Source organism: Helobdella robusta (genome assembly GCF_000326865.2).
Source record: "Helobdella robusta unplaced genomic scaffold HELROscaffold_24, whole genome shotgun sequence".
NCBI classification, from domain to species: Eukaryota; Metazoa; Annelida; class Clitellata; order Rhynchobdellida; family Glossiphoniidae; genus Helobdella; species Helobdella robusta.
In genome coordinates this window covers 579,069-604,109 of record NW_008704261.1, presented here as the reverse complement: position 1 = coordinate 604,109, position 25,041 = coordinate 579,069, and the positions used below count along the sequence as shown (strand labels likewise).

Genomic DNA, 25,041 nt, shown 5'->3' with positions numbered 1-25,041 from the left:
ACCATCGTGTTATTAGGATTTCATGGCTTTCAAACATTATAAGCGTTTAATTAGCTACATATGAGGTATGGATAGGCATTTATTTTGCATGTAATCGTAAATCGTTGAAACTCCATTAAATTTTAGTTAGAAACACAACGTTTACCAGAAAGTAAACGAGTCCATGTGTCTATGTGAGATGGGAATCATATACTTATATCATGTCAACTCGCGTTATTTTATAACCATGTAATTTTTTTATTTACTGAACCAATTTTTATTTTTGAAACACCGGAGAATGGCCTGACTAAAAAGGAGTTGCTCTGACTGCTCCAAAACCCAGCACATCTATCAGTTTATTCCGCAATTTATCTTGACTTTTCGAAAGCGTTTAACAAAGTTTTCCCTAAGAGATTGGCACAGAAGTTGGAAACCTGCGGAATTAAAGGTAAAGAGACTCAAGTGGACCACAAAGTGGTTATTCGATAGGCGACAAAAAGTGATCATACGGGAACACTTCTCAAATTGGAAAAATGTAACTAGTGGCGTACCCCAAGGATAAATACTGGGACCACTACTGTTTATACCGTACATAAATGATATCGACAGTGGAATAGCTTCTAGTTCATCCAAGTTTGCTGATGGTACAAATCTGGGTGCTGTAGTAAATAATGCTAACGATGTGGCCACGTTATAAAAGGAATTGGTAAAATTATTTCAGTGGTCGGTAGACTGGCCGACACACTTCAATGTTGAAAAGTGTGCATGCACCTCGGCAGAAAAACCAGCTAGCTTAACTGACAATATGTGGGAATAAACTTGAGTCAACTACGGAAAAACGTGACCTGTGTTTTTATTACCCAATATTGTAAGCCATCAAGACAGTGCCAAGAAGTTGCTAAAAAAGTCTATTAATTGCTAGGAACTATTGAAAAAACGATTTCGTACAGGGAACAAACTGTTATAACAAGGTTATGCAAATCCTTAGTAAGACCACATTTAGACAACTGCGTACCTACAGTTTTTGTGTCCCTATCTCGAAAATAACAAAAAAATTCTTGAGAAGGTTCAATGAAGGGCTACAAAATTGATAACAGGCCTACGACATTTGCAATACGAAGAAAGACTTGACAAATATGTCCTAACAACAACAACCAACAACCTCACAAGCTTATTACGGACGAAAAAGATTTATCGGCTATGAGATTTCATAAATTGTCTGATAACAAATATACAAGCGGTCATAGACTAAAGCTTTCCGAAGAAAAAAACTGGGCCAATGAAATATAACTTCTTCAGCAACGGAGTTGTTAATCACCGGAACAGCTTAAATAACAATACAGTGTCAGCAGAATCGACAAGCATATTAAAAAACGAAGTGGCCAAATTAGGATTCTAACTGGAGTGACTCTGTACAGATGATTAGTCATTGAGCCACTACAATTTTTGTTTTGTTATGTTAATTAGTTCATAAAATTTTAGTCTAATTTTTTAACTCTTATCTTAACATTTTATCAGTTTTACTAAGTTCAATCTGTTACTGAAGTCTATTATAAAAAAAAATAATTAAAAAAATATATGAAAATTGTGTATATATATTTACATATGTGATTAGACAAACTATTATATTGTGCGTGTATATTTTTATTTAAGTTTATATGTGTGTGCGTGTTGTGCTTGTAAAGCCTTAAATTTATTCTCGAGTTGGTAAACAATGATATTGAATTTCTTTCATGACGAAAATATGGCGGTGTGGTTGTAGATAAACAATGCAAACAAATAGTGTTATCCTTGACGAAGTAAACATTTTTTTCTTCAAATTGTTTACCAAATTAATTAGAAAATTGTAATCCAGTCAGACAATAAGTTGAATAATTTTGAAATATAATTATTGGACATGCTGGTTCAGATCAAATGGGTTGTAACGTCGAATGCAGTAATAATGGTGATGCTAATCACAATGAAATCTACCAATGCTTTTCAACCCAATACAAATGTATACGGAATCTCAAATCCGTTGTTGACCGGTCTTCGTCATTATTTCCATCATCATCATCGTCGTGGTAGGAGTACTGTCGTTACTAACTATATGATTGATGATCGTCGAAATAAGGCATCGATAATGATACTATTTGCAGCAGCATCAAGTTCATTCAAGACAAACATTGCAACATCCACAGCAACCACCATCTCAACGAATTTTTCAACAATCTCCAAAAAACCATCCAAATTATTAATTCTCAAAATGTTTTCATCTGACAACAAAATCCCACTCAACCGTAGCAGTATGAACAACTTCAATACCAGCAGCCAAATTAACATCGGCAAGAATAAAACCGACAATGGTAACATTGAAACTAACAAAAAACAGGGTAACAACAAAGACAACAAAATGAAAACGAGAAAAACTCAAGTAATAGTTCGCCGCATCCGAAACATCATAAATCAGACAAGTCTTTACCTTACTAACAATTCAATCGTTCAAACAGCGCTAAACAAATTAGCTAATCAGACAAGTCTTCTCCTTGCCAATGATTCAAGCGTTCAACAAGCGGTAAACAAGGTAGCTAATATTCTTACGTTCAAAAACCTCATGGAGACCATAAAAACAAAGGAAATAGTCAAACAGAAAGAAGCAGAAGTAGTACAACAAGTGAAACAAATGGCAGATGATATGGCGTTTAGTTACGTAAGGATTGTTAAAAATTATTTAGTATCAATCTGCTGCTCCGTCGGTATTGTAGGTGTAACTTTGTGTCTCTTGTGCTCTTTATTTGCCCTAAGCAAGACCTGCAGATTCATCTTGGCACTTGTGGGCTTGGGGTTGGCTATTTATTTGATCGTCTACTGGGTGTATTAGAGAAAATTGAGTTAAATGTTCTCTGCAGTGGTTGTGATAGTGGTTTATTTGTAGCGGGTTCTTAGATGTTCATTTGATTTGCTTGTAACTTTCATTCACATTCGATCAGTTTTTATTTTTTATCACAAGCTTTTGCTGATTTTTAATGTTACAAATGTTTTTAAATAAAATATTTCTATTAGTTTAATTCGATAAAAAATATTATAAACAAACAAATTAATGAACACATACAATACACGTGTCTCTACACAATTTTTATTCTCATAATGTTTAACTCGGGTCGGCATATCCTATTTTCAGCAAACTCCCCATATCAAGTTCAAAGTTGTTATTTTTTACTTCATTTTCAATTTACTTCTACTCTCAATAGACTCCTTTCTAAACATGTATTAAATATTTTAAATATTTTTTTTGGTATTTATTGATAAAAATTAGTTTCAACGACATTTCTAAAAAATTATTACTTTATAGAATCTTAGAATAAAGTTTGAATATACCTGAACTCAACCTTACTAAAAAAAATCTAAAACCTTTCCAATCCACCGAAGCAATATTGAGGATGTGCATCAAGTAACAGATATTAACATAACATAACATATGTAGGATAATGGGCTCAAACAGAAGAGTCAATGTGCCCATCTCTAAACCTTAGTATAAACTGTTCGCGAGAAGGTCTTCTGTGCAGCAATTAACTAACAAATCCAAACAATTATCACGATTCAATAGAACGTAACAAACACAAAAACAAAAAACACGGTCAATTATAAATGAAGTGAAAAACAGATGTAAAAATTAAAAAATTCTACTCATTTAAAAGTAAACAATCAGCCAACCAGTTGATAAAACACAAAAACTACTTTAAAGATTATTTCGTCGAATTAGCATCAAATGTTGCAAACTCCTTCGAAACAAATTCTAACTGGTACCTGCATAACGAAAATCGCAAATTCTTTTTTTTTGTTCTTATGCTAGTCGAAATGAAATCATTTCAGTAACGAAATCGTTATTGGAATATAAAAGTAAAATATAATGATATCAACAATTCATTCGACAGCTCCTACCTTGGAACGTCTTGTTAATCTCTCGTCTTTTTGGTGGATTTCTACGGTGCCTGAAATTTCCAATTGTTCCAATTGAGACAGTATAAGATGCTCTGTCCATTGAATTGACCGCTGTTTAATTTATTCCTAAAAAAAAGTAGAAGCTGCTGAACAAGAACACTACGTCATTAAAATATGCCAAAATTTATCAAATTTTGGCAAAAGCGTATCGATCACGATATCTTGTTGAATCAATTGGACCAGTATGGTGTAAGCGTGCTTCCAGAGTTATCTTTTAGTTATCAAAAAACAGTTTGTATACTGAGGAGGAAAGAATTCTACAAAAAATTCTTCAACATCGCGTAGGGTTAGGATAGCAGCATACAGGATCCATATTGCAGGTCACGACTTTTGTTAATGATTTGTCAGAGACTTGTTCAGTTACATTTGTTTCGCTGATGACAGGAATATTTTTGGCAGCGGCAGAAATATCATTGTAATTATAAGGACAGACGAGTGAGCTCACGCGTGTCTGTAACCTTAGGAAATCAAATTAACATTTTTAGTAAACATTTAAAAAAAAGGTTTGAAAAGGAGCTAAAAAATATTAAATGAAACTTGTTCAAGTGAGCATAGTAGATAATTTGTTCACAGCATGTGACGTTTTCGGTAAACAATTAAATTTGTGAATAGAGTACATAACCTTGTTTAAAATTATAAATGACACTGCTATTGTAATTAATAAACAAACTTTATACACATATGTAGAGATGTTAATTAGGAATGATTAACTACACGGTTAATTAATCGCTAATTAAAGATACCTATTATGAATAATTAAATCGTTAATTAAACCGGTAAATTAAACATTGAGGTTAATTAAACCGTATTACACGAAAACTTCGCACTCTAAATAGTATGTGCCTTAAGATTCAGCCTACTTAGCAGCTGTCTTTTGGAGATGAGATCTACTACCTCTGTCCACAGCTTGTTAATCCATGCCATCATCATTGTATCATTCATAGCCATAATATCAGCAACTAATGCTGTTTCGATGGATGCCACTGCTGTCGCAACTGCTGCCGCTACCATTAATAATAATAATGTTTTCACTGAGACCAGTGTACATACCAGCACAACTTCAACAACAACAACAACAGCAACAACAACAGAAGCAGCAACAACAACCATTACAACTATTAATACCGTTTTTTATGGGGTTAATAACGATGTTATATATTTGTGTATGTGTGCGTGCGTATGTGTGTGCGTATGTGCGCGATTGAATACGTGCTAAACGAGGCATCACACACGAAGCATATGATAGACGGAGATCTCTGTCGTATTCGAACCCGGTAACTGCACGCTCTGCGAAACAGCAACAGGCAACCTTAAGCGCTAGGCCAAAAAAATAGCCATGAATAAAAAATAATAGAAATCAATGAGAGTTTTTATTTATAATGTAAATAAAATTATTCACTTAAAAATTAGTTATATAATATATATATATATTAGTTAGTTATATAATAAAATAATTACTTTAAATTATATTATTAAAGTTAATCAATCAATTATATAATTAATTAAATTAGTTTTGTTGATAAATTTTAGAAAACAAGGCCTGCTTCGGCAGATTACGAATACCCTGACACCGTCGACCCACTTGTTAGTTACGTCATATTATAAATAAATTAAAAAAATGAATGGATGGATGATTGAATGGAAGGTACAATAAATAAATAAAGCAAGCGGGTACCCAAATGGTGATGTTGTTAACTCTTGACTCCAACTATATATATATATATATATAACAATATTTTATAAATTCTACCGAATGTTCTACACAAACATTCGGTAGAATTTATAGAATATTGTAAAAATTATGGTCTATTACCAACATATATATAACAGAAAACTATTAATATGCCGTGTGAGGTAACGACTTGCTGCTTCAAACACCACCTCATATGCATTGATAAATTGTATCGACGCTCTTATGAGCGCATCTTAAAATAAATCGCAGTAAAATTTACTGTTCCAACCGAGGGTAGATGGCCACATCAGTATCATGTAATTTTTTAACCTTCGAACGGAAAACGGTCCTTGGTTAGAAACCGGTAAAGCGATGTAAAAACATAACTCCAAAACTTGTTAAATTTCAAAGTATTTGATTACCATTTGCACAAAATACACACATTGAACAGATAAAGCAACGTAAGAAGCCGGTCCAAAAAGAAACCAAACAACCAGCCGACCAGCAAAAAGTTCCAGCTCCTACACCACCAATAGAAATCCCGATTCATCTCAAAGCATACCTTTCATTGAGGGAGGCATTAAACAACACACAGGTGAACCACATACGGGAGGTGCCGTACGGGACAACGGCCCTTGTCCTCTTCATCGCAGTGGGCACCTACGTGGCACTCCTCATAACAGACACCCTCCTCTCGGCCCCCTTCAAACTGGTCATTGCTTGGGGAGCAGCCTCAATCATCGTGATCATATTCCTGAGGGCGCTAATCAACGCGTAGACCAACCGCGCGATATACCTCGTAAAAATTACTTCACGAAAAGATTCGACGCCGAACGGATTACTGACTGTTTTTAATACAAGCTCAAGGCACTTCTGCAGATTAAAATTTGAAACTATTTTCAGTAATATATTACTGAAAATATGTTTATAAACAAAACGATTTTTTTTCCTTCAAACATTTTATTTTACTTGAAAAAAAAACCAGCCAGTCAACCAAATAACAAAACACGCAGTTTATTCTTTCTCTGTTGCTTTGCCAACAGCTTGCTTGGTACCACGCAGACGACCAGTCCTCCTGGCGGCAATGAGACCGACCTGTCAAGTAAGCAAGCAACTGCATCGTTAGCATCAATCAATACTACCAATACTAATTATTAATAATTAGCACGTATGCATGTTTGCAGTAACACATGGTATTACAACCAGCGTTAAAAAAACTCAATACGGTGTATTACAATTAGTACTGTGATGTACTACGATGCAGCAGAGCATTTAGAGCAATCAGTATTGATATCTCTCTGCATGGGTATTTTAAAAAATTCTAACAGCCAAAAATAAGTAATAAGAGTACAAATGTTTTAAAACTCTTCTCATCAGCTAATCTGTCTTACAGGATGTTAAATTCATAATAGTGCTAGCAGGAAAAAATATGGTAGAAAATAATCAACTAAATAGTATCAACGAATTTGAAGTACATTCAGACATGTGCTTGGTATAAATGTATCAGAGCTCGCGAGAACTCAACATCAAATCACTGTCATCATTATGTAGTGTAGATTATAACAGGCGCTACGAGATTTAAGTCTTATTGTATTAACTTATTTGAAATGTAAACCTCACCTCACCTACGTAAACAACCACTGAACTAATCAACGTATTAACTGCTTGTTGCTTGGTGAATAGACAGTAGAAAACTGACCGAACTGAAAAAATTGACGTCACTAGCAATTGATGGCTACCAACATTACCGCCACTACCAACCAGTAACTACAAGTCATTGAACCAACGTAACTTAAACTAACATTAAGTTATTCACTACTGCTACTACTATGATTACAAAATGTACTGCTACTCCGACTGACATCAGGTCAGCCGTGGAATAGCATCAATAACGCTAGACCACAGCAGACGTGCAGTTACGTTAATTACATTGACACATGTGCTAAGTGTGCCTCACAGCGAGGCTGTGTTTCATCATCTGTCAGTAGTCTAGTACAGGTAGTATTTAATACTACCCCCTAGTAATTCTCTAATGCTAATCCCCAAGTGTTACAATACAATACATGTTTCTAAGTAGTATTCTGAATACATTATGCAATGGAATCACTCGGAAGAGTTAGGTGTTTGAAGAAGCTCTTAAAGTTTGTAAATGTTACTGAATAGTAGAGTAATAATAATAATAGAGTAATAATCGTATCAAGTTAATCACATTCTGAGTTACATTACCATTATATCTAAAAGTCAAATGCGTAAAACCATAATATGGTAGTTAAATACTAATTCAACGAACTGAAGGTAACAATTAACTAGTACATTAATTAGTTTATAGACCGACTGACTCAGACAAATGAGTACACTGATAATTTGAGACTTAATCATCATGAGTGATGAATTGGTTCACTCAGTGAGGGCAAGTCATCAAACATCATCATCGTCAGTGACTAGTACTATGACAGGTGCGAGTCAAATAACATAACTTACCTAGATAACTTAATTAAAAAACACTTCTCATGACAACTCTGGCAGACAGACCCAAAGCAATAACAATACAGAAACATACAGAGAGACACATAAAAATAAAGACACACAGACAGATGCATGAAATGTGAAAACAACGAGCTAACCTTTCTTCCTGCAGACTTATCTCTGGCAACAGTTGATGGCTTACCAATGTGCTGATGGTTACCTCCTCCATGGGGATGCTCAACAGGCTGTGTACGTTGTTGTTGTATGTGACGTTTGTATGCGTAAGTATGCATGTATGTATGTATGTGTAGGTATGTATGTTTATATGTATGTGTGTGTTGCTGATGTTGTATATGATATGTGCCATTGTATATGCGGATTTGTGCATGTATGTATGATGTGTACGTACATATGTATGTGTGCGCAAATGTATGCATGCATACAAATGGATATGTATTATATGGGTGGGTGTACATACTAATAAATACGTTTATGGGCAAGTGTAAATATGCATATATAAAGTGATTGACTAAAGATTTATATGTATACATATGTAGGAGGCTTGTTTAGTTTAAAAAAAACAAACAAAAAAGTTATTACACTTTAGGAGCTGGAAGGTTGACACGCCAAACCAGCAAAATCAACAGTAAATTTTAAGAAATATTTATGTGGCTGCATGCGATGTCTCACACAAAACCTTAACTATGGCTTCGTACCACCCACTACTACTCTACATATGCACAAACATGTGTTTTCGGTTTAGACTCATCTGTGATCTCTACGTATATATAACGTATGCAAATTTCTGGATGCATGAAAATAAGCAAGAATGACCAAAGATCAACTCACGTTCATGGCCACACCCCTGACTCTGGGCCAGCAGTTTCTCTTGGCCTTGTACTTGTGGTAGGCCCTGCCTGCCTTCAACATTGGCTTATCCATGCGACCCCCTCCTGCTACAATGCCTGTGTGTGTTTGTATGTATATGTGTGTTTATGTATGTGTGACTAACTAAAATACTGAAAAAGGTTGGCATCCATGCTAATTCCATGTCTACTTGTTTGTTTCTATACTAGATAATACTTCAATTTACATCATGAAAAGTAATATGAACATAATAAAAACCATTTTGCTTATTTCTCATTCAAACATGACAGCACTAACAAAAGCTATGAAAAAATTTGTAAATGATGAACTGACCAAATATGATTAATCTTAAACATGGTATTTAATACATCTAATAATAACAATGTCAGCAGTAAGTAAGACCAAGTACAACACTAAATAAATGAGTTTCATCTAAAGGTAAGTTAAGGAATGGAAGGATGACGATTCAGATGAGTACACTTTTACATTGAGATGACTTAATCATCACAAGCAGATGTTAAAATCTACTCAGTGAGGGCAAGCCAATCTATCATCATTATCATCACAGAGGTCAGCTGGTCATTTACTCGTTGCCACTAATTTTGTATTGAATTAATTTCAACAAGAATTATAACTAAAAAAATTGCAGCATAGCTGGAAGAAATGAGATTGTTTATGACAGAAAACATTTATGAGCCAACACGAACAAATATCAGACCATTAAAAATGTCTCCACAAAAGCAAAACAATAACATTATCATTTTGGTTTTAATATCAGATCAACGTGAAGAAATCTAACAAATCATCATTTGTTTGTTTGTGTTGCAAATTATATTATTGAAGAAGATAGACGATTGAGATGTATCGAGCAAGGCTGAAGATAAAACTTAATGCCCACAGTTTGATGAATCCTTCTTAAACGAAGGAACATCATCATAAAAATCAGAAGACAGATCTGATCTACTAACCAACCATAGCCCTGTTACTGGAAGGCAACAACTTCTTAGCCCCGGATGGCAGTTTAACTCTGGACCTTTTCGTCTCGGGATTGTGTGAGATGACGACGGCGCAGTTTCCAGATGTTCGCGCCAACCTGCCCCTGTCTCCCATCTTCTCCTCCAGACAGCAAACTGATGTCCCTTCAGGCAGGGAATCCAGTGGTAGAATGTTTCCTACTTGAAGGGTGGCTGGCAGGATATTATCGATTAAGCAATTAAGAAAGGAATGAACTCACTGATAAAATTAATTAAATGCATTCAAAAGTATAGATAAACAGAGATTACTTTGACATCAAACTAGACAGGAAAAAATTAATTAAAATTAAATAATTTAATAAATAATCACACTATAATAGCCCAACAAGTTCAAAGAGCCAGCTCTCACATGTCTAAAAAAGAGACTATCAATAACTTTTAAAATTGTATTCAAATCAATCATATTCTTAAGTCATCACCATAACAGTGACTCGATACAAATACAAAAGGAAATTGTGATGCGAGACTTAACACTATTTGCATAAATAACATGCATTGTTATTTATTGTTGACATCTCTGTAGAATACTAAAAAAAACCCTTAAAAATTAGAAAAAAAATGGCAAAAAGCAATAACCTTTTTTTCCACAGTAAATGAACTGGCCAGTGTGCATTCCTTCGGCGGCGATGAAAGTTTCAGTCCTCAATCGATATCTGTATGGATCCCTGAAGACCACTTTTGCTAGTGGGGCCCCACGACCAGGATCATGAATAATGTCCTAATTTTAAGTTATTTACATTTGTATAATCTATGATCTACGTTAAATGACTTACTCTGATTTACTAAATTACTAAAAGCAAAAAAAACAATAGCAGCAGTAAATAATGATTTATTTTCTTTAGTAGAAGCAGAAATTTAAAAATTGATGATTAAATTAATTATTAATAATAATTAAAAGAAACATTTAAAGTTGACTTTTGCAAAAGAATTTTACAAAAATCCAGTAAGGAATAAAAAAAAGTGAACAGCAGATAAAAAAAATATAAATGCATAAAAAAAAGATTGAGGATGATTGAGACCTTGACAACTCCTTTTATATAACCGTGGCGTTCTGCATAGTCGACGGCACGAAGTTGGGCAGCCCCCTTTCGATGTTTTGTGTGGGCCTTGAAAATTCCGGCCGCACCTTTACGCTGGGACCTGATAACTCGACCCATTTCTATTTAAAGTAGATGAAGCGAAAAAAACGTTTGAATAACTTTAAATTAATGATGTACGCTAATTATAGCTACATGTCTAATTTTATTTAGGAGTCCATTTGATCACGAAGCGTGATCACAATCAACAAGCCAGAAAATCAGCTTTTTAATTTTAAATATAAACAATAACCGGACAAAAAAAAATTTTAATGAAATATTTGAGCCATTAATTAAACAGATTAAAAAGGATGAATTAACTTATACAACATTTCAGCCAACACCAACCTTAGCGGATATGGAAAAGAAAACACAAAAGCAGTTCTTTCATAAACCTAAAATAAATTTTTAAAAAGCGCTTAACTATTGCAACCTTTTACGATTTATCAACTTCAGCTACTATTATATATATATATATAACTATTACAACTATATTTACAAAATAATATATACAAACTACAAATTACAGCCATATGCATAAAAAAAATAGCTAGGTTGAAAGGTTTTGCGTGTATTTTGACTAACAACTTAGCTATTATGAGTAAAATTTATGAGTCTGAAAGCTGTGATGAAAACCTTAATGCCTTTTACAATGATCTTAATGATGCTTTAACTACATGCAAGTATCAAGAAGTTGTTGATGGGTGACTTGAATGCAAAAGTTGGCTGAGAAAAAAAATGCATGACGTGGTTGGTCCTCATCAAATAGGTGAAAGAAATAAAAGTTGAAAAAAGTTAATTGAATGGTGTGTTGCAAATAATCAAATAACTACCAACACCTGGTTTGACAATCACCCAAGGCGAAAATTTACCTGGAAGGGTCTCGGAGACAAGGTAAGAAATATGATTGGTTACATTACTATATAAAAAAATGATTTCGGAAGTTACCTTGGAGCTGATTATGGCAGTGATCATAACCCAGTTGTTTGTAAAATCAAGATAAAGTTAAAGAAAATCATGAGTGAAGTGGCCTCAAAACGTTTGAAATTGTTGCCACAAATGATGAGATCAAGGTTAAGTTTCATTTTATAATTCATTTTTTTAAGTTTTTTCTAATTTATTTATTTTTTTTCAAATTTATTTCCAATTTATAACGGTTTGTTATTATACAAAAATGGTGATCTCGTGTAAATAATTTACTTTTCAACTTTCATTTGATTTCTTTTCTGTACATTCACTAGTTCAGCAAAATTAAATGGCCCCAAAGTTAGTCATTTTTTTGGTGGCGTCATTCATCGTCACCATCTTCGAGTTGCAGCCTACCGCAGCTATCAGGTGTTGTGAATGTTTAGACCGTCCGGACCCATTCAATGCAACTCAAGTTGCACAATGTGATGGCAAGAGCTGCTTATAATTAAAAGGAAAATTTAAAAGTTAGAATTAATTTAATTATAATTTTTAATTAGTGGATAGATTGTTAGCAATAATGGCGGATTTAGGGGGGAGCCAGGGGGCGTTATTTGTGTTTTAAAAATTGGTGAAAGTCGTTGTTTAAAAAAAAAAGTTGTGTTCTTTACGGGAAAAATGACATTATAATCCCAATAGTGAAAAAGTCGACTTTTTTTAATTTCCCCATCCACCCCGGTTTTGTCAACGTAATCAAATATTTTTCAAAATCTTGGCAATAAGTTATCTACTGTCTTCAGCATCGCATCGTCGTCTTCATCGTGTTATCATCATTATAAATCATCAATAGTCAATAAATAACATCATAGTTTTATCACTCGCTACGCCATGGTTCTATGGTCAAAATGCCTGACACTGCCTGTGCAGTGACCGTCTCCGTAGCAAAGAGATCCCACCTACCCTTCGCATGCAATGTATGTGATGCCGCTTATTCACCTATATTCCACATGCATTGTTTCTGATTTTTTAAATAATAATATTTTGGTTTCCTTTTATTGGGTTGGGTAATTCAGTGAAATACGTAAAATTTCAAATTTCGCTCACCCCAAAACCTAACCAGCAACGACTAGCTGATTCAGTAGTACAGTAGTGGAGATGATATTTTGACTGGTGGTCGCTATGTATGAGTGGGAATAACATCTAGAAGACATTTTATAAAATGGCGGATCCAACTTTTCATTTAATTTTATATTGAAAACCGCGCAACTTAATATATTGAGTTTGGTGTCAAATTACATGTTTTTGAAGTCAAAGAATTGAAAAATGTCGTTATTATAATTATAAAATAAATCCACATACCATTTTTCAAAATGTTGATACTAATTTTAAACGTTCCACTTCACGAGCCAGACCAATATTTGTAACTTGTTTCCATGGATATATAATAATAATAAAAACGTTGGATAAACGTTTTAGACTTTATAGTCGCAAATGTTTCTATGGTTAATTCGGTGGCTGCGAATGCGATTGTTAAATAAATATCTGTCATTTCGTTGAAAGAGTATAAATAGCTTGGTAAACTTGCCGTGCTCAACATGTTTTGAATTTAAAAAAAAAATCTTAAAGCTATTTTTTGGTTTTTATCTGTATTGACAGACAATTATGACTTTGAAAAATTCATGTCATGGACACCAAAGTGTATGTTGAATATTGAGTAGACCACTACCTGGATAAGTATATGGAGGAGAAAATGTACCTGAAGATTGAACTTTATAAAGAATATTTAAAAGAAAAAAAGAACTGTCAGATGATGATAAAAAGCTGATTTAAAAAATAGATCTTCTCTTTACCACAACAGCATGAAATAACTTGGAGATTTTCATTCTACCGATATTTCAACAGTAAGATTGACCGTTGAAGTGGTAGTATGCGAGAGGAGGAACATTTCAGTGCAATTGTTCAGCACACGGACTCGCATTTTAAATCACTCGCAAACAACAGATCTTACAAAGTGCCTACAGGCATGGGAAGTACGTAAACAGCGTTTGCTGCATCTGCACGGAAGATTTCATCGAGCAAGTGTTTTTGAGTCAGTTGCTACCACCACGAGGGCGTCTGAAACAATGACTTCCTAAGCTGAGAAGACAGTTTAACGAGCGGGCTATTTTATTATTACAGAATACTATTGTATTATTATGAAAGTGAGTTGTATGTGTTTAAAATTTACGATTGTTCTTTATTCCTTGCAATAAAACAATTGATGCAAAGATATGAAACATTCTGTTGTTTACAGTCTGAAAGACAAAGATAAAGAAGATAATGATTAGATGATTTAAAATTAATTAATTCTTTGTCAATGATCCTCGTAAATATTTTAAAACGTTTTTGTGAACTGCTTCGTCCCATGTCGTTAAAGTAATTAAGTCTTTCTTGAAACATTATATAAATGGCTCTTAAATATCTCTAAACATCATTTAAATTTGTTTCTGATTTGGCTTCAAACGATTTGTTTCATTAAATTCTAAATAACCATTTATTCTTTTTCAATTTACAAAAATTGTGACTTAAAATTTTATAAAACAATGTTTCAAGAAAAATTTGAAATTATTAAAACTGAAAAAAGATTCATAGTACCTATGGAAGAAGCAAAAAGTTTTCCTCAGGGATTGCCACCATACATTCCATTTGTATTGCCTGAAAAGGTTGTACCAGAGTATGGGTTTTTTGATGTGCCCTGTCTGTGCGACGAAGTATGACGATGATGTTGGGCACAGAGAGGGCGAGGTCGGAGTTTTGAAAGTGAGGGTAAACGAGGATGACGTCATTTTGATGCAGTTTCAGTTGGAGAAGTATCAATGCGCGTTCCAACTGCTGCATAACGAGGATGGAAGATCTTTAGCGAATTTGTTGATAAAAGCATTCTTGAGGCAATTATTAAGTAGTAAATTGTTGGAGCTGTTTGCAAATTCGTCAGAAAGTTTCATCGAATGGAAATTGAAAGATTTAAATGTCCTGCACAACAAGCTGGTCAACGAATTGAACGATAGAGAGTGGCCAAATGAATATGAAATAGAAAATGATGGAAGGTTCGGACAGCCAAATGCAGATCAAACTTTAACATCGTGGAATGAAGATGGAGCTTTGTCATCATCGTCACGCAAAAATGTAACGATGATATCACTGTATGAAGATTACATGCAGTTTTACAGACAATCCATAATGACTGACAAGGAATACTACTTCCGGAATAAGAAATATCACATTAACAGAAATGACAACAAGAAAGATGGCAGCAAGCATGTTGGTGGAAACATTAATGATGTTACGATCGATGAAAGAGATGATGGTTTTGATTCTGCGATGGGTCGACAAGAATGATGAGGATTATAATTAGGATGAAAGTGATAGAATAAACATTTATTATTCGGATTTAAACGACATTTAACAAATTATCTCGGAAATAGAACAGTTTCCCTATTCTCGTTGAAATTCGGTATAAAATTAGTTTTTAGTTAGCGACTACACTGAATATACGCTAATCACTTTACCTAAGAGATGTGCGGATAAGCTAATATTTAATTCTAGACGTGTTTGTTCAGCACTCTGGTGAATTTTTAATTTCCTTTAAGGTATCTTATCATTTAATTTAGTCTATCTTTAGATTCTATACTATGCTAGCGAATATGTAAAATTTGAACTCTTGTCGATAAATTAATTGTGCAACAAAAATTTTTGGTTTTGTGATTTTTAGTTTTGCAATTCAAGTAAATTGTTAAAGTTTTTTTTTCATATCAATGTCATTTTGAACTTAGTATAGTACATTTTTTAAATTTTCAAAGTTTTTTAAAAATACATAAATTTTTTTATAAAACACTTGGTATTTCTTATATTTTGTGACGAATTTACAAATGACATGAATATTTTCGGTTATACTGAGTGTTTTTATTAATTTTTTGCAGAGTGAAATTATATTTTCAGGTTCATTTTTGTTTTGTGTTTTTGTTTCTATCACTCCAAAAATGTTCTTTCATCTTTCGACTACATTTTAATTTTCGTAATTGTTTCAAAATGCAAAATTGTCTATTAGGCGTGGAGGCAATTTCATATATATATATATATATATATATATATATATATATATATATATATATATATATATATATATATATATATAAAATTACTTTTTAGAATTATAATTGGCAATTATAAGCGTTTATATTTTTCAAATGTTTTCGCGCCTAACAGCGTTTACGTATCTACATGTGGAAAATTGTTTTATCCGAAAAATAAATTTTCCAACAAGTAACCGTCGAGTCGAAATATGCAATTTCCACAAAAAAAAACTATAAAATATTTGCACGAACACGTCAAAAACACAACAAACTCTATAATGATATAGCGGCTATATAGGTTGAAAAACGCCTTTATATTTCCCATAATAATAACTCCATTCCAAATTAATATTATGTCTGTTAAGGTAGAAGCTGGTGCCAAAATAATTTTAAAATTAAACTACCGTAATTTAATATAGTTAATTAAAAAACATTGTGAACGGTCTCACTTGTATTAGTATAACTTTTTAATTTTTTTTTAACACTTTTTCAACTATTAGGAACGAATGCGGCGATAATACCACACAATACGTGGCATTTAAAAATGTAGCATAAACATTGAACATGCTGCAAAACAATGAAAATTGGATAGATATAAATGTCTAAAAGCGCCAGTTTTTTAAAGGATTTACTTGGCGCTTTAAGCGAAATTAACCGATTTGCTTTCGGTTCGCTGCGGATTTCGTCATTAAAAAAATATCAATAGTAAAATATTCATAGCATTTATAATAATTAACAGTACATTATAGGATTTACCATGCCAAATATGATTTTTATTGGAAATAGTCGAGAAATAAGGAGGACACGGTAAACTTAATGTTCTTCTTAACAAGCCGTCAGGCCGAACGAAACAAATTAGCACAAAGTGGCGAATTTACGCACAGGCACAACAGGCCTGGGACGCCAAATTTTGAAAATCAATAAGTTAAAAATATTGAAGTTAAATAAAAAATATTATTAAAAAAATTTCTACTCTACTTAAAAATAATGGTTTTTAATTTTAATTAATTTAAATTCTTTAAAATCGAACAAAAATTGTCATTCGATCTGATAAACCGATCAGCCAATTATTCAATTAAATGGGCCCATTTTTTAAAAATCGCCACCTTGTCATGTCAGCGCCATTTTGTTTAAAGCACGGATATATTATCCATGGTTTAAAGCGCGTTTTCGCATCGAAAAAACGATTTTGCAAGTATTGAACACGTCGTTAAGTATTGAAACGAACTTTTTTACAGACTGTTATTAATGGAAATGCATTTTTCTAATATTACATCACATAAATGTTAATAAAGAATGCACTTCATAAATACGTGTTAAAGATGTTGCTTTTATTTTAATTCAGTTTTCGAAAACTATTACAAAATTTTGGGCGACAAATTACAAGCTATTCAGAAAGCTTAATCCGCCACTGAAGCTAACATAAAAAATTCAGCGAATTTCATTTTTACAATCCAGATGAAACGACGTCAAATGTAAATGACATTAAGCATATGAACTGAAGTTGTTGTCTTAATCATTTTATCGATTGGCGTTTCTAAGGATGTAATTAAATTTGAACTAACGTTAATTAAAAATCTTCATTTAAATGACACATACTTAGTAAATCTTAAACACATGACAGTACACATGTAAAAACATAGGTAGGTAATAAACTTTCAATTCACACACACACACACACACACCATGCGCTTGCAAGCACTTAACACACACACACAAACACAGAGAGAGAGAGAAAGAAAGAAAGAGAGAGAGATAAAGAGAGAGTTGCTAATCAAAAGAACTAATGAAGAATATGAAGAATATTATTACAATCAATACTGCAACTATTATAATCATTATTAGGAATCGTCTAATGTTTGTCCTGAAAGTTATTCGGTCTTTTGCTTTTAGCAGGAGTGCAGTGAATATTACTATCTCGAATATTATCACCACAGTTATTAGCACCTTAATAATGTTATTGTTGTTGGATACGAACTGACTGATTGTATTATAACCAAAAAAATTATTTTTATCATCATTTTCGTTTGGAGAATATTTCTTAACTTTGTCTGCCATGCCTATAAGAAAATATTCAAATAATAAATCAATAGATAATAACACAAAATATAATTAAACAATTGGTATTTAGGCAAAAGTTGGAAAAATTATGTATAAGGGATGTAGTTTGAAATTTTCGAAAACCATTTTATAGTTATAAAATTTGTTTTGTTCATAGTTCTTTATATCGATAAAATATTCAAATCACACAACCAGTTTTTAAAATCATTCGTTTGACATTCATTCTGTTATCTATCAAAGCTTCATTATTTCAATTTAAACTATTTTCATTCGCTTGTTCTTTTAATTAATGAAATAAAATTTTGTTCGTTATACTAACCATTCGTTCATTCAATCATCCATCCATCCACTCACTCATCTATCCAACTTATCCATCTTTCCATCCAATAATCCATTGGACATTCATTACTTGCCTCTGGGATACACGAAGCACGTCATCTGGACAATGGCTGGCTGCTTGGATGTGGATACTTTGGATGGGGGTAACTTAGGTGCAGATGATTTTGGTGATGGTGAGGAGGATGAAGAAGATGGGAAGGAGGGTAACGATGATTTGAGCTCTGGAAACCTCAACACAGCTCCTTCAACGTATAACTGATCGTCTCTTAAAACACTCACTCTATTTTGTGGCTTGAAAAATTGTCTGTACTTGTAAAAAGTACCCGATCTCGAAACATCTTTCTGCTCGTAGAGACACAAAAATGAGCCGGGTGAAGAATCTTCAGTCAACTTGCAGACACAGAAGTTAGAAATGTCTGTACGTTGAATAAAATAGAATAAAAAAAAAGTTAGGATAAAACAGGAATAAAATGGAATGAAATTGTAAGTTGTGTACATGTTTATTATTTTATAACCGAGAATCCCTAATACTTTCTAATTATATTTTGCATCTTCCGGATTAAGCCATTTTCTAAAAAGCAGATCTCACATGGCATAAAATAATTTTATACTTATAATTAAACCTTCGTGCCATAAAGGCAGCACTATCCACACCACACGACGACTGACACACAAATACACAAAATCTTTGAGTTTCGCATTCGGATCAGCAGTACTGGAACCAGGCCCTCGAGTAGTAAAAGCGGGACACATGGCACTTCTACTGACTGAGCTAAATTATCTCTCTCTTTATAAATATATATACATTATGTATATAATATATATATATATACATACATACATATATATATATATATATATTTATTTATTGGGTTTAGACTATCATAAATACAATTATTTATCAAACTGAGAAACTCAACTACAAGTTTAATAATGCCGAAAAAGCAGTGATCTTTATAAATAATTGTATATACTTTATGTGTATATATATATATATATATACATATATATATATATATATATATATATATATATATATATATATATATATATATTAAAGGAGTAAACAATAAACCGTGATAATCTGCTTCTACATCATTATCCCCTTTGACGACATTGTGTTCCACTTTTTTAATTTTGTGGCCACCTTCTTCCGGGTAACCAAGTTTTTCATTTCTACCATCACTAACGTTATTACTACCATTGTCGTTGTTTCCACCATTGAATCCGTAGTTGCCAGTACTATAATGGACATCGTCACCAATATAACCGACGTTGCCTAATGTGTCAAATAATCTTTTTCTGATCAAATAATTTGTTGAGTGATATATGATGTAGATGATGAATGAGGAGGATAGGATATGCAACAAGCATTGCAACCATGGGTCCAAAAGTGCAATCGCAAAGACTTTACAATTTTTGCTGATCATTGTGCTACAACTTTAATTGACAAAAGATCTGATACTCTAAAATAAAGTTATCAAAAAATAAACGACGTGTTTTTAAATAATTCCGAACAGAACATAACTCGGGTAAAAAGCAAAATCGAAGGTCTCCATCCTAGATGTTAATTCTAAATGACTGACCGTGACCCCAACAAAAAAGTTTCTATCTGATTGTAAAAGTGTAATAGTAATAGTGTAGAGTTGTTTTGTATCAAATCGCAATTATGACGTAAAAATCATTCGAAAGAACTTGCACCGAAATGAGATCTCCAATTCAACGTTTGGTTTGTCAGAAATGCATAAACTAAATGAGTAATTTTTATTAAAATAAAATCTATACTAGGTGATCAGATTAGCTTTATACCGTCCTATGCATTAGGTATATATGTAACACAAATTGACTGGAAGTTTTACAAGATTTAACAATTTCAATTTAATTAACATAAAATTTGTAGCTGACCAGACTGACTACCTTGTAACAGAAACATAGGTATATTAAAATGTGATCTAGAACTAAACGAAGTAGCAATCAATCATCATTGAAGAATTATTCTTTCAACCAACCTTCAAACTAAATAAAAATTCAAACGCGGGCTATCAAACGGAAGTCTCTGAAACATCGAAACAATGTTGGTATATTGTAACGGTTATTTAACAACAAATAATAAATTGTTTATTATTTGTTGTTAAATAGTTTTTAATTTATTTTAAAAATTATAACATAAACGTGTTATTGATTATTTATTTTGTACGTATTTGAGGCTAATTTAAAGAATAAACTATAGCAGTTTTTTTTAATTTACTTCAATCCACTTTTAAAATTTTACCTGTTTGTTAATAAATTTAAAAGTAAACCTCCATCGCATCGATTTGGTTGAGACATGCAATTAAATTGCTCACTTTTTAAACTGAGATTAAATGCGACTGTGGAATCTTTATTCCGATTTTAATTTATTTTAACTTTAAACATTATTCAAATATTATTTTTTAACCTAATCGGCAATTAAAATTAAAAAAAAATTAAATTGAAATTAATCTCTAAAACTAACTGGTCTCTACTAAAAATTAAAAAAGATAAACTAAATTACTAGACTGACTCTAAACTAAAGCATAGCTAACTAACTGCTGCCATGTTCAAAGTAAATAACAGCAGCAACCACAATGGTGGTGGAGCTTTGGTGGTAAGCAGCTTGAAGCAGAAGATGCAGACACTGAGAGAAGAGCTGGAGAGGTACAAGGATCTGTACGACGACAAATGCAGAGAAGTCAATAGGGAAAGAAGTTTAAGGAATGACGTCAGTGTCTTTTTCAAATAATTTTATTTAATATTTCTATTTTAATTTAATTCTATCTTTTATTTTCATCCATTCCAACTATTTTCTGATTTTTATTTCTTAAAAAAAATATTTAAATTTATTAAATACTTAATTTTAATTTATTTTAATTATTACCTTATCAATCACGTTTGCTTTAGTAGTTATATTTATTATGTTAACAAGAACTTTGGAATTTATTATAGAAAATATCCTTTAATTTTGTTTTTCCATTTCTTTCATGAACACATCCATAGACGGAATTAACTTGATAACTAGACAGAACATTTGGTTGAGTAAGGATGAATTGAGTAAGGATTAATTGATAAATTGTTTTTTACAGGCGGAAAGTCAAGTGATGGCACTGACAAGACGCGTTGAACTCTTGGAAGACGAGAGAGATGAGATGGACAGGCGCTACAGTTCGGTGCTCAACAAACTAAACGACGCCTCGAAGGTCGTCGACGAGTTCGAAAGGTTGAAGATATCAAACGAATGCTTCAAAAATTTGGATGATGAAAAAATTTCCTCACTAGAGGATCAAATTAGAACTCTTCGACTTGCTGCAGACACTGCTGAAAAAAAATATGACGAGGTAGCAATAAACGACATATATTTAATTTTTTTTCTTAAACAGTAATTGTTAATTGATGGTTTGGAACAGGCTCTAGAACATTAAAAAACATTTTTTAACAATAAAATATAATCGTTATTATTATTATTTATAATTTTGATGAATAAATATATGTGATCTTTGGATTGGAATGAGTTTAACTCGATGTCCTTCCTGCCTAGGCTGTAAGGCACCTTCACATGCTGGAGTTGGAACTTGGCAAGTCCGAAGAGAGATGCGAATTGGCTGAGAGGTATCACTAATTTTTAATTAATTAGTTAATTAATTAATGTTATTATTTTAATTTGGTTAATAAATTATATTTTTTTTAAATAATTTTAAATTTATTATCAATATTATGGCTTTTTCTCATAATTTTTGTCAATTGAAAAAGGTTAACCGCAAAAAATTATTGCTATCAAAGTCATTGCAGAATGTCGTAATTATGCTAAATTATGAAAAAATATTGTGGTTCCATTTGATTTTAATAATTAATACAATTATTATTATTATTATAATTATTATTATTATAATTTTATAATTCTATTATTAAAGCAAGGCCAGGCAGCTGGACAACAATCTGCACATATTAACATCGAACCTAAGATCACTCGAGATTAGTGAACAGACTGTTAGTAATGATACAATTAATAATAATAATCATAATAATAATTGTTATTATGGAAATATTACTTTTAATATTATTATTGTTATTATTATTAAAAGTAGAAGTAGTAGCAATATGAGTGATATGAAATTAATATTTAATTATTCGTTTACATTTTATTATGTGTAAATATAATTTTTACTGTAATTACTACTGATTTCAACCTGATTAATCTTCAGAGGTATCAACAACACATTTACTCACACACGCACACACACACACACACACACACACACGCACGCACACACGCACATACATACACACACATACACACAAACAAACAAAGCGCATGCGAGTGAATATGCACCACATACAAATGCCTATGGTAGGCAGCCACGGGGATTTCTTTGCAATCAAACCTAGGTTCCTGCGCTAGTGAGACCAAGCGCCTTGACCATTTCACCATCTCCTCGTCTGTTAATAATGTAATATAAATAATATAAATATAACAATCAGTGGCGGATCTGGGGCGAGGGTCTTGCGTTGTGGTGGGTAGTATTTTTCAGAAAAGTCAGTAAGATAAGTTTTTAAGTTTTTGCACAGCAGACAAAGCCCTGTTTTATGTAGATAATCTATAATCCAATAAAAAAAGGTCGCTAGTCTAATTTTTGCTACACGATCACGACAAATAATCTTAGCCCCACCACCGTCAAAATGTCAACATTTTTTAAAAGTTTTCAAAATTTTGCCCTCCCCCAGTCTTAGTTGTCGAGACGGGCCGCTGATAACAATTGATGTTATTGTAATAGAAATGTAATGTAATGTTAATGTAGCTAGCAAGCAAGGAGGACAGTTACACGTCAACGATTGCAGACCTGAGGAGGAGTCTGAAGGAGGTTGATGTCTTCTGGCTTCTCTTTTAGTTGCGAATTCTCATTTTCATCATCGTCGTCATTATCAGTCATCATTAGTATCATTGTCATACCTTTTCGTCATCATCATCTAACTCATCTTCATCCTCATCATCGTCATCATCATCACCATAATTTCTCATCATCGTCATCATCACCGATCTTACTTACAGTCAGAAATGTGCATTGATGTTTTGAAGCGGGAACTGAAATCAAAGCAACAAGAATTGGATAAGTCGGAAGGTAAGTTGGTGAAGGAATGAATGTATTAATAAATAAATGAATGAATGAATGAACGAACGAAGGAGTGAGTGAGTGAATGAATGAATGTGTCAAAGAATGAATGTTTTAATTATTAAATTAAGTAATTAGTATTAGATGAATCTATGCTTGATTCAATAAATGAACGAATGAAAATGATAAAATGAAAAAATGAACAAGCGAATGAGCGAACAATTAGAATTTTAATTTGTTAACGATAGATTTTCATTCTTCTCTGAACTGATTCAATCAATATTTTTGTAACCCTTGACTCTCGTAACTATCAACACCGATGTTATAACTTCAAAGATCTCTGTATTTCCAAAACCAGTCTTGTAGCTTCCAACGATCGTCAAGTGTTCGTTCATCCCTAGTTTCGAGATTTCCGATAGATGAACACAACTGCTTCAAACGCAAACGCCGTTTAAAGTTTATTTGAATACCAACAGTAATAGAAACAATAAACCAATCCAAGTAACTACATAAATCACATTTACGACTTCGCTTTCTCCGCTGGAAACCTGACTTGTAAACCTAACTGCAAAACATGACTGTTTTCTGTATCTGCGCAGAGCCTATGTATTATAGGCTGATTTTTACGATCAAAAGATTACAAATATCATTTTACGATCCTCTATCTAAAGATTACAAATATAGTAAATATAACCATGACTAAGATAATAATATAGCGCAATTTGATCATTTCGGTGGTTATAGCAATATCATAGCGGCTGACAGATATTTAAAATCAGACTATATAGTCTTTGCAATAGCACAACAGGCGCTGCGTCTCACAAATCGCCCTGTCGCCCTTTTAAACTCTGTCTCAAACTCTTTCCCAATTTCAACTTCTAAATAAAATTATTTCTAAAAAAATATAACATTTGCCTGATAATTGGGTGAAGCGGTGGTGTAGCGGTAAAGTGCCGGGCATTTCTGTTACGGCGACCTGATTCGATCGCTGAGAGATTCGGTTTATTTTTATAAAATTAATAACCTTATTATAAAAATGATGTTTCAGAGAACTTCAACGAAATGAGGGAGGAGTACAAATACCTCAGGGATGAGTTAGACTCCTGCTATAAAGAGCTTAATTCTTTGTGAATTTTTATAAAATGATAATAATTATAAAATGAATTATAAAATAATAATAATTCATTTCAATCATATTTTTGTATCGGTACAATAGAATGTAGAATGCATGCGTTCTATATACATTTAATTCCTGATTCATTTTTTGATTATTAAAATTAATTTCTTTGATTTATTCAATTTTTTTAAACTTTCTGATTTTACATAATAACAATAATAATAATTTTTTTGGTGTTTAATTAATTCATAATTATTATTAACATTTTTATTATTGTTGTTGTTTTTTAGCCATAATTAGCCGTAGTT

At 32.5% G+C, this 25,041-nt stretch overlaps 6 protein-coding genes across 6 annotated transcripts; 4 read left to right on the top strand and 2 right to left on the bottom strand.

Annotated features, from left to right (window-relative positions):
* Positions 1-2,224: 2,224 nt before the first annotated feature.
* HELRODRAFT_172565 (hypothetical protein) lies at positions 2,225-2,839 on the top strand (the record flags this gene model as incomplete). The annotated part of the gene is made up of 1 exon (XM_009019236.1): positions 2,225-2,839. The coding sequence occupies one exon, from the start codon at positions 2,225-2,227 to the stop codon at positions 2,837-2,839; it is 615 nt and encodes a 204-aa protein (XP_009017484.1).
* A 2,001-nt stretch (positions 2,840-4,840) lies between these two features.
* Positions 4,841-6,410, top strand: HELRODRAFT_172564 (hypothetical protein; the record flags this gene model as incomplete). The annotated part of the gene is made up of 3 exons (XM_009019235.1): positions 4,841-4,984; positions 5,491-5,544; positions 6,084-6,410. The coding sequence occupies 3 exons, from the start codon at positions 4,841-4,843 to the stop codon at positions 6,408-6,410; spliced, it is 525 nt and encodes a 174-aa protein (XP_009017483.1).
* A 195-nt stretch (positions 6,411-6,605) lies between these two features.
* On the bottom strand, positions 6,606-11,483 carry HELRODRAFT_154764 (hypothetical protein). The gene is made up of 8 exons (XM_009019234.1): positions 11,424-11,483; positions 11,019-11,158; positions 10,576-10,717; positions 9,934-10,152; positions 8,948-9,063; positions 8,906-8,908; positions 8,257-8,340; positions 6,606-6,727 (listed from the first exon to the last, which is right to left on the bottom strand). The coding sequence occupies exons 2-8, from the start codon at positions 11,154-11,156 to the stop codon at positions 6,647-6,649; spliced, it is 783 nt and encodes a 260-aa protein (XP_009017482.1). The 5' UTR covers positions 11,157-11,158; positions 11,424-11,483; the 3' UTR covers positions 6,606-6,646.
* A 3,080-nt stretch (positions 11,484-14,563) lies between these two features.
* Positions 14,564-15,359, top strand: HELRODRAFT_172562 (hypothetical protein; the record flags this gene model as incomplete). The annotated part of the gene is made up of 2 exons (XM_009019233.1): positions 14,564-14,683; positions 14,733-15,359. 2 exons carry the CDS (start codon positions 14,564-14,566, stop codon positions 15,357-15,359), a joined length of 747 nt encoding a protein of 248 aa, XP_009017481.1.
* A 3,200-nt stretch (positions 15,360-18,559) lies between these two features.
* Positions 18,560-19,923, bottom strand: HELRODRAFT_172561 (hypothetical protein; the record flags this gene model as incomplete). The annotated part of the gene is made up of 2 exons (XM_009019232.1): positions 18,560-18,909; positions 19,569-19,923. 2 exons carry the CDS (start codon positions 19,921-19,923, stop codon positions 18,560-18,562), a joined length of 705 nt encoding a protein of 234 aa, XP_009017480.1.
* Positions 19,924-20,781: 858 nt separating this feature from the next.
* On the top strand, positions 20,782-23,645 carry HELRODRAFT_191748 (hypothetical protein; the record flags this gene model as incomplete). The annotated part of the gene is made up of 7 exons (XM_009019231.1): positions 20,782-21,233; positions 21,595-21,846; positions 22,047-22,117; positions 22,420-22,495; positions 22,988-23,041; positions 23,305-23,367; positions 23,556-23,645. The coding sequence occupies exons 1-7, from the start codon at positions 21,069-21,071 to the stop codon at positions 23,643-23,645; spliced, it is 771 nt and encodes a 256-aa protein (XP_009017479.1). The 5' UTR covers positions 20,782-21,068.
* Positions 23,646-25,041: the final 1,396 nt, after the last annotated feature.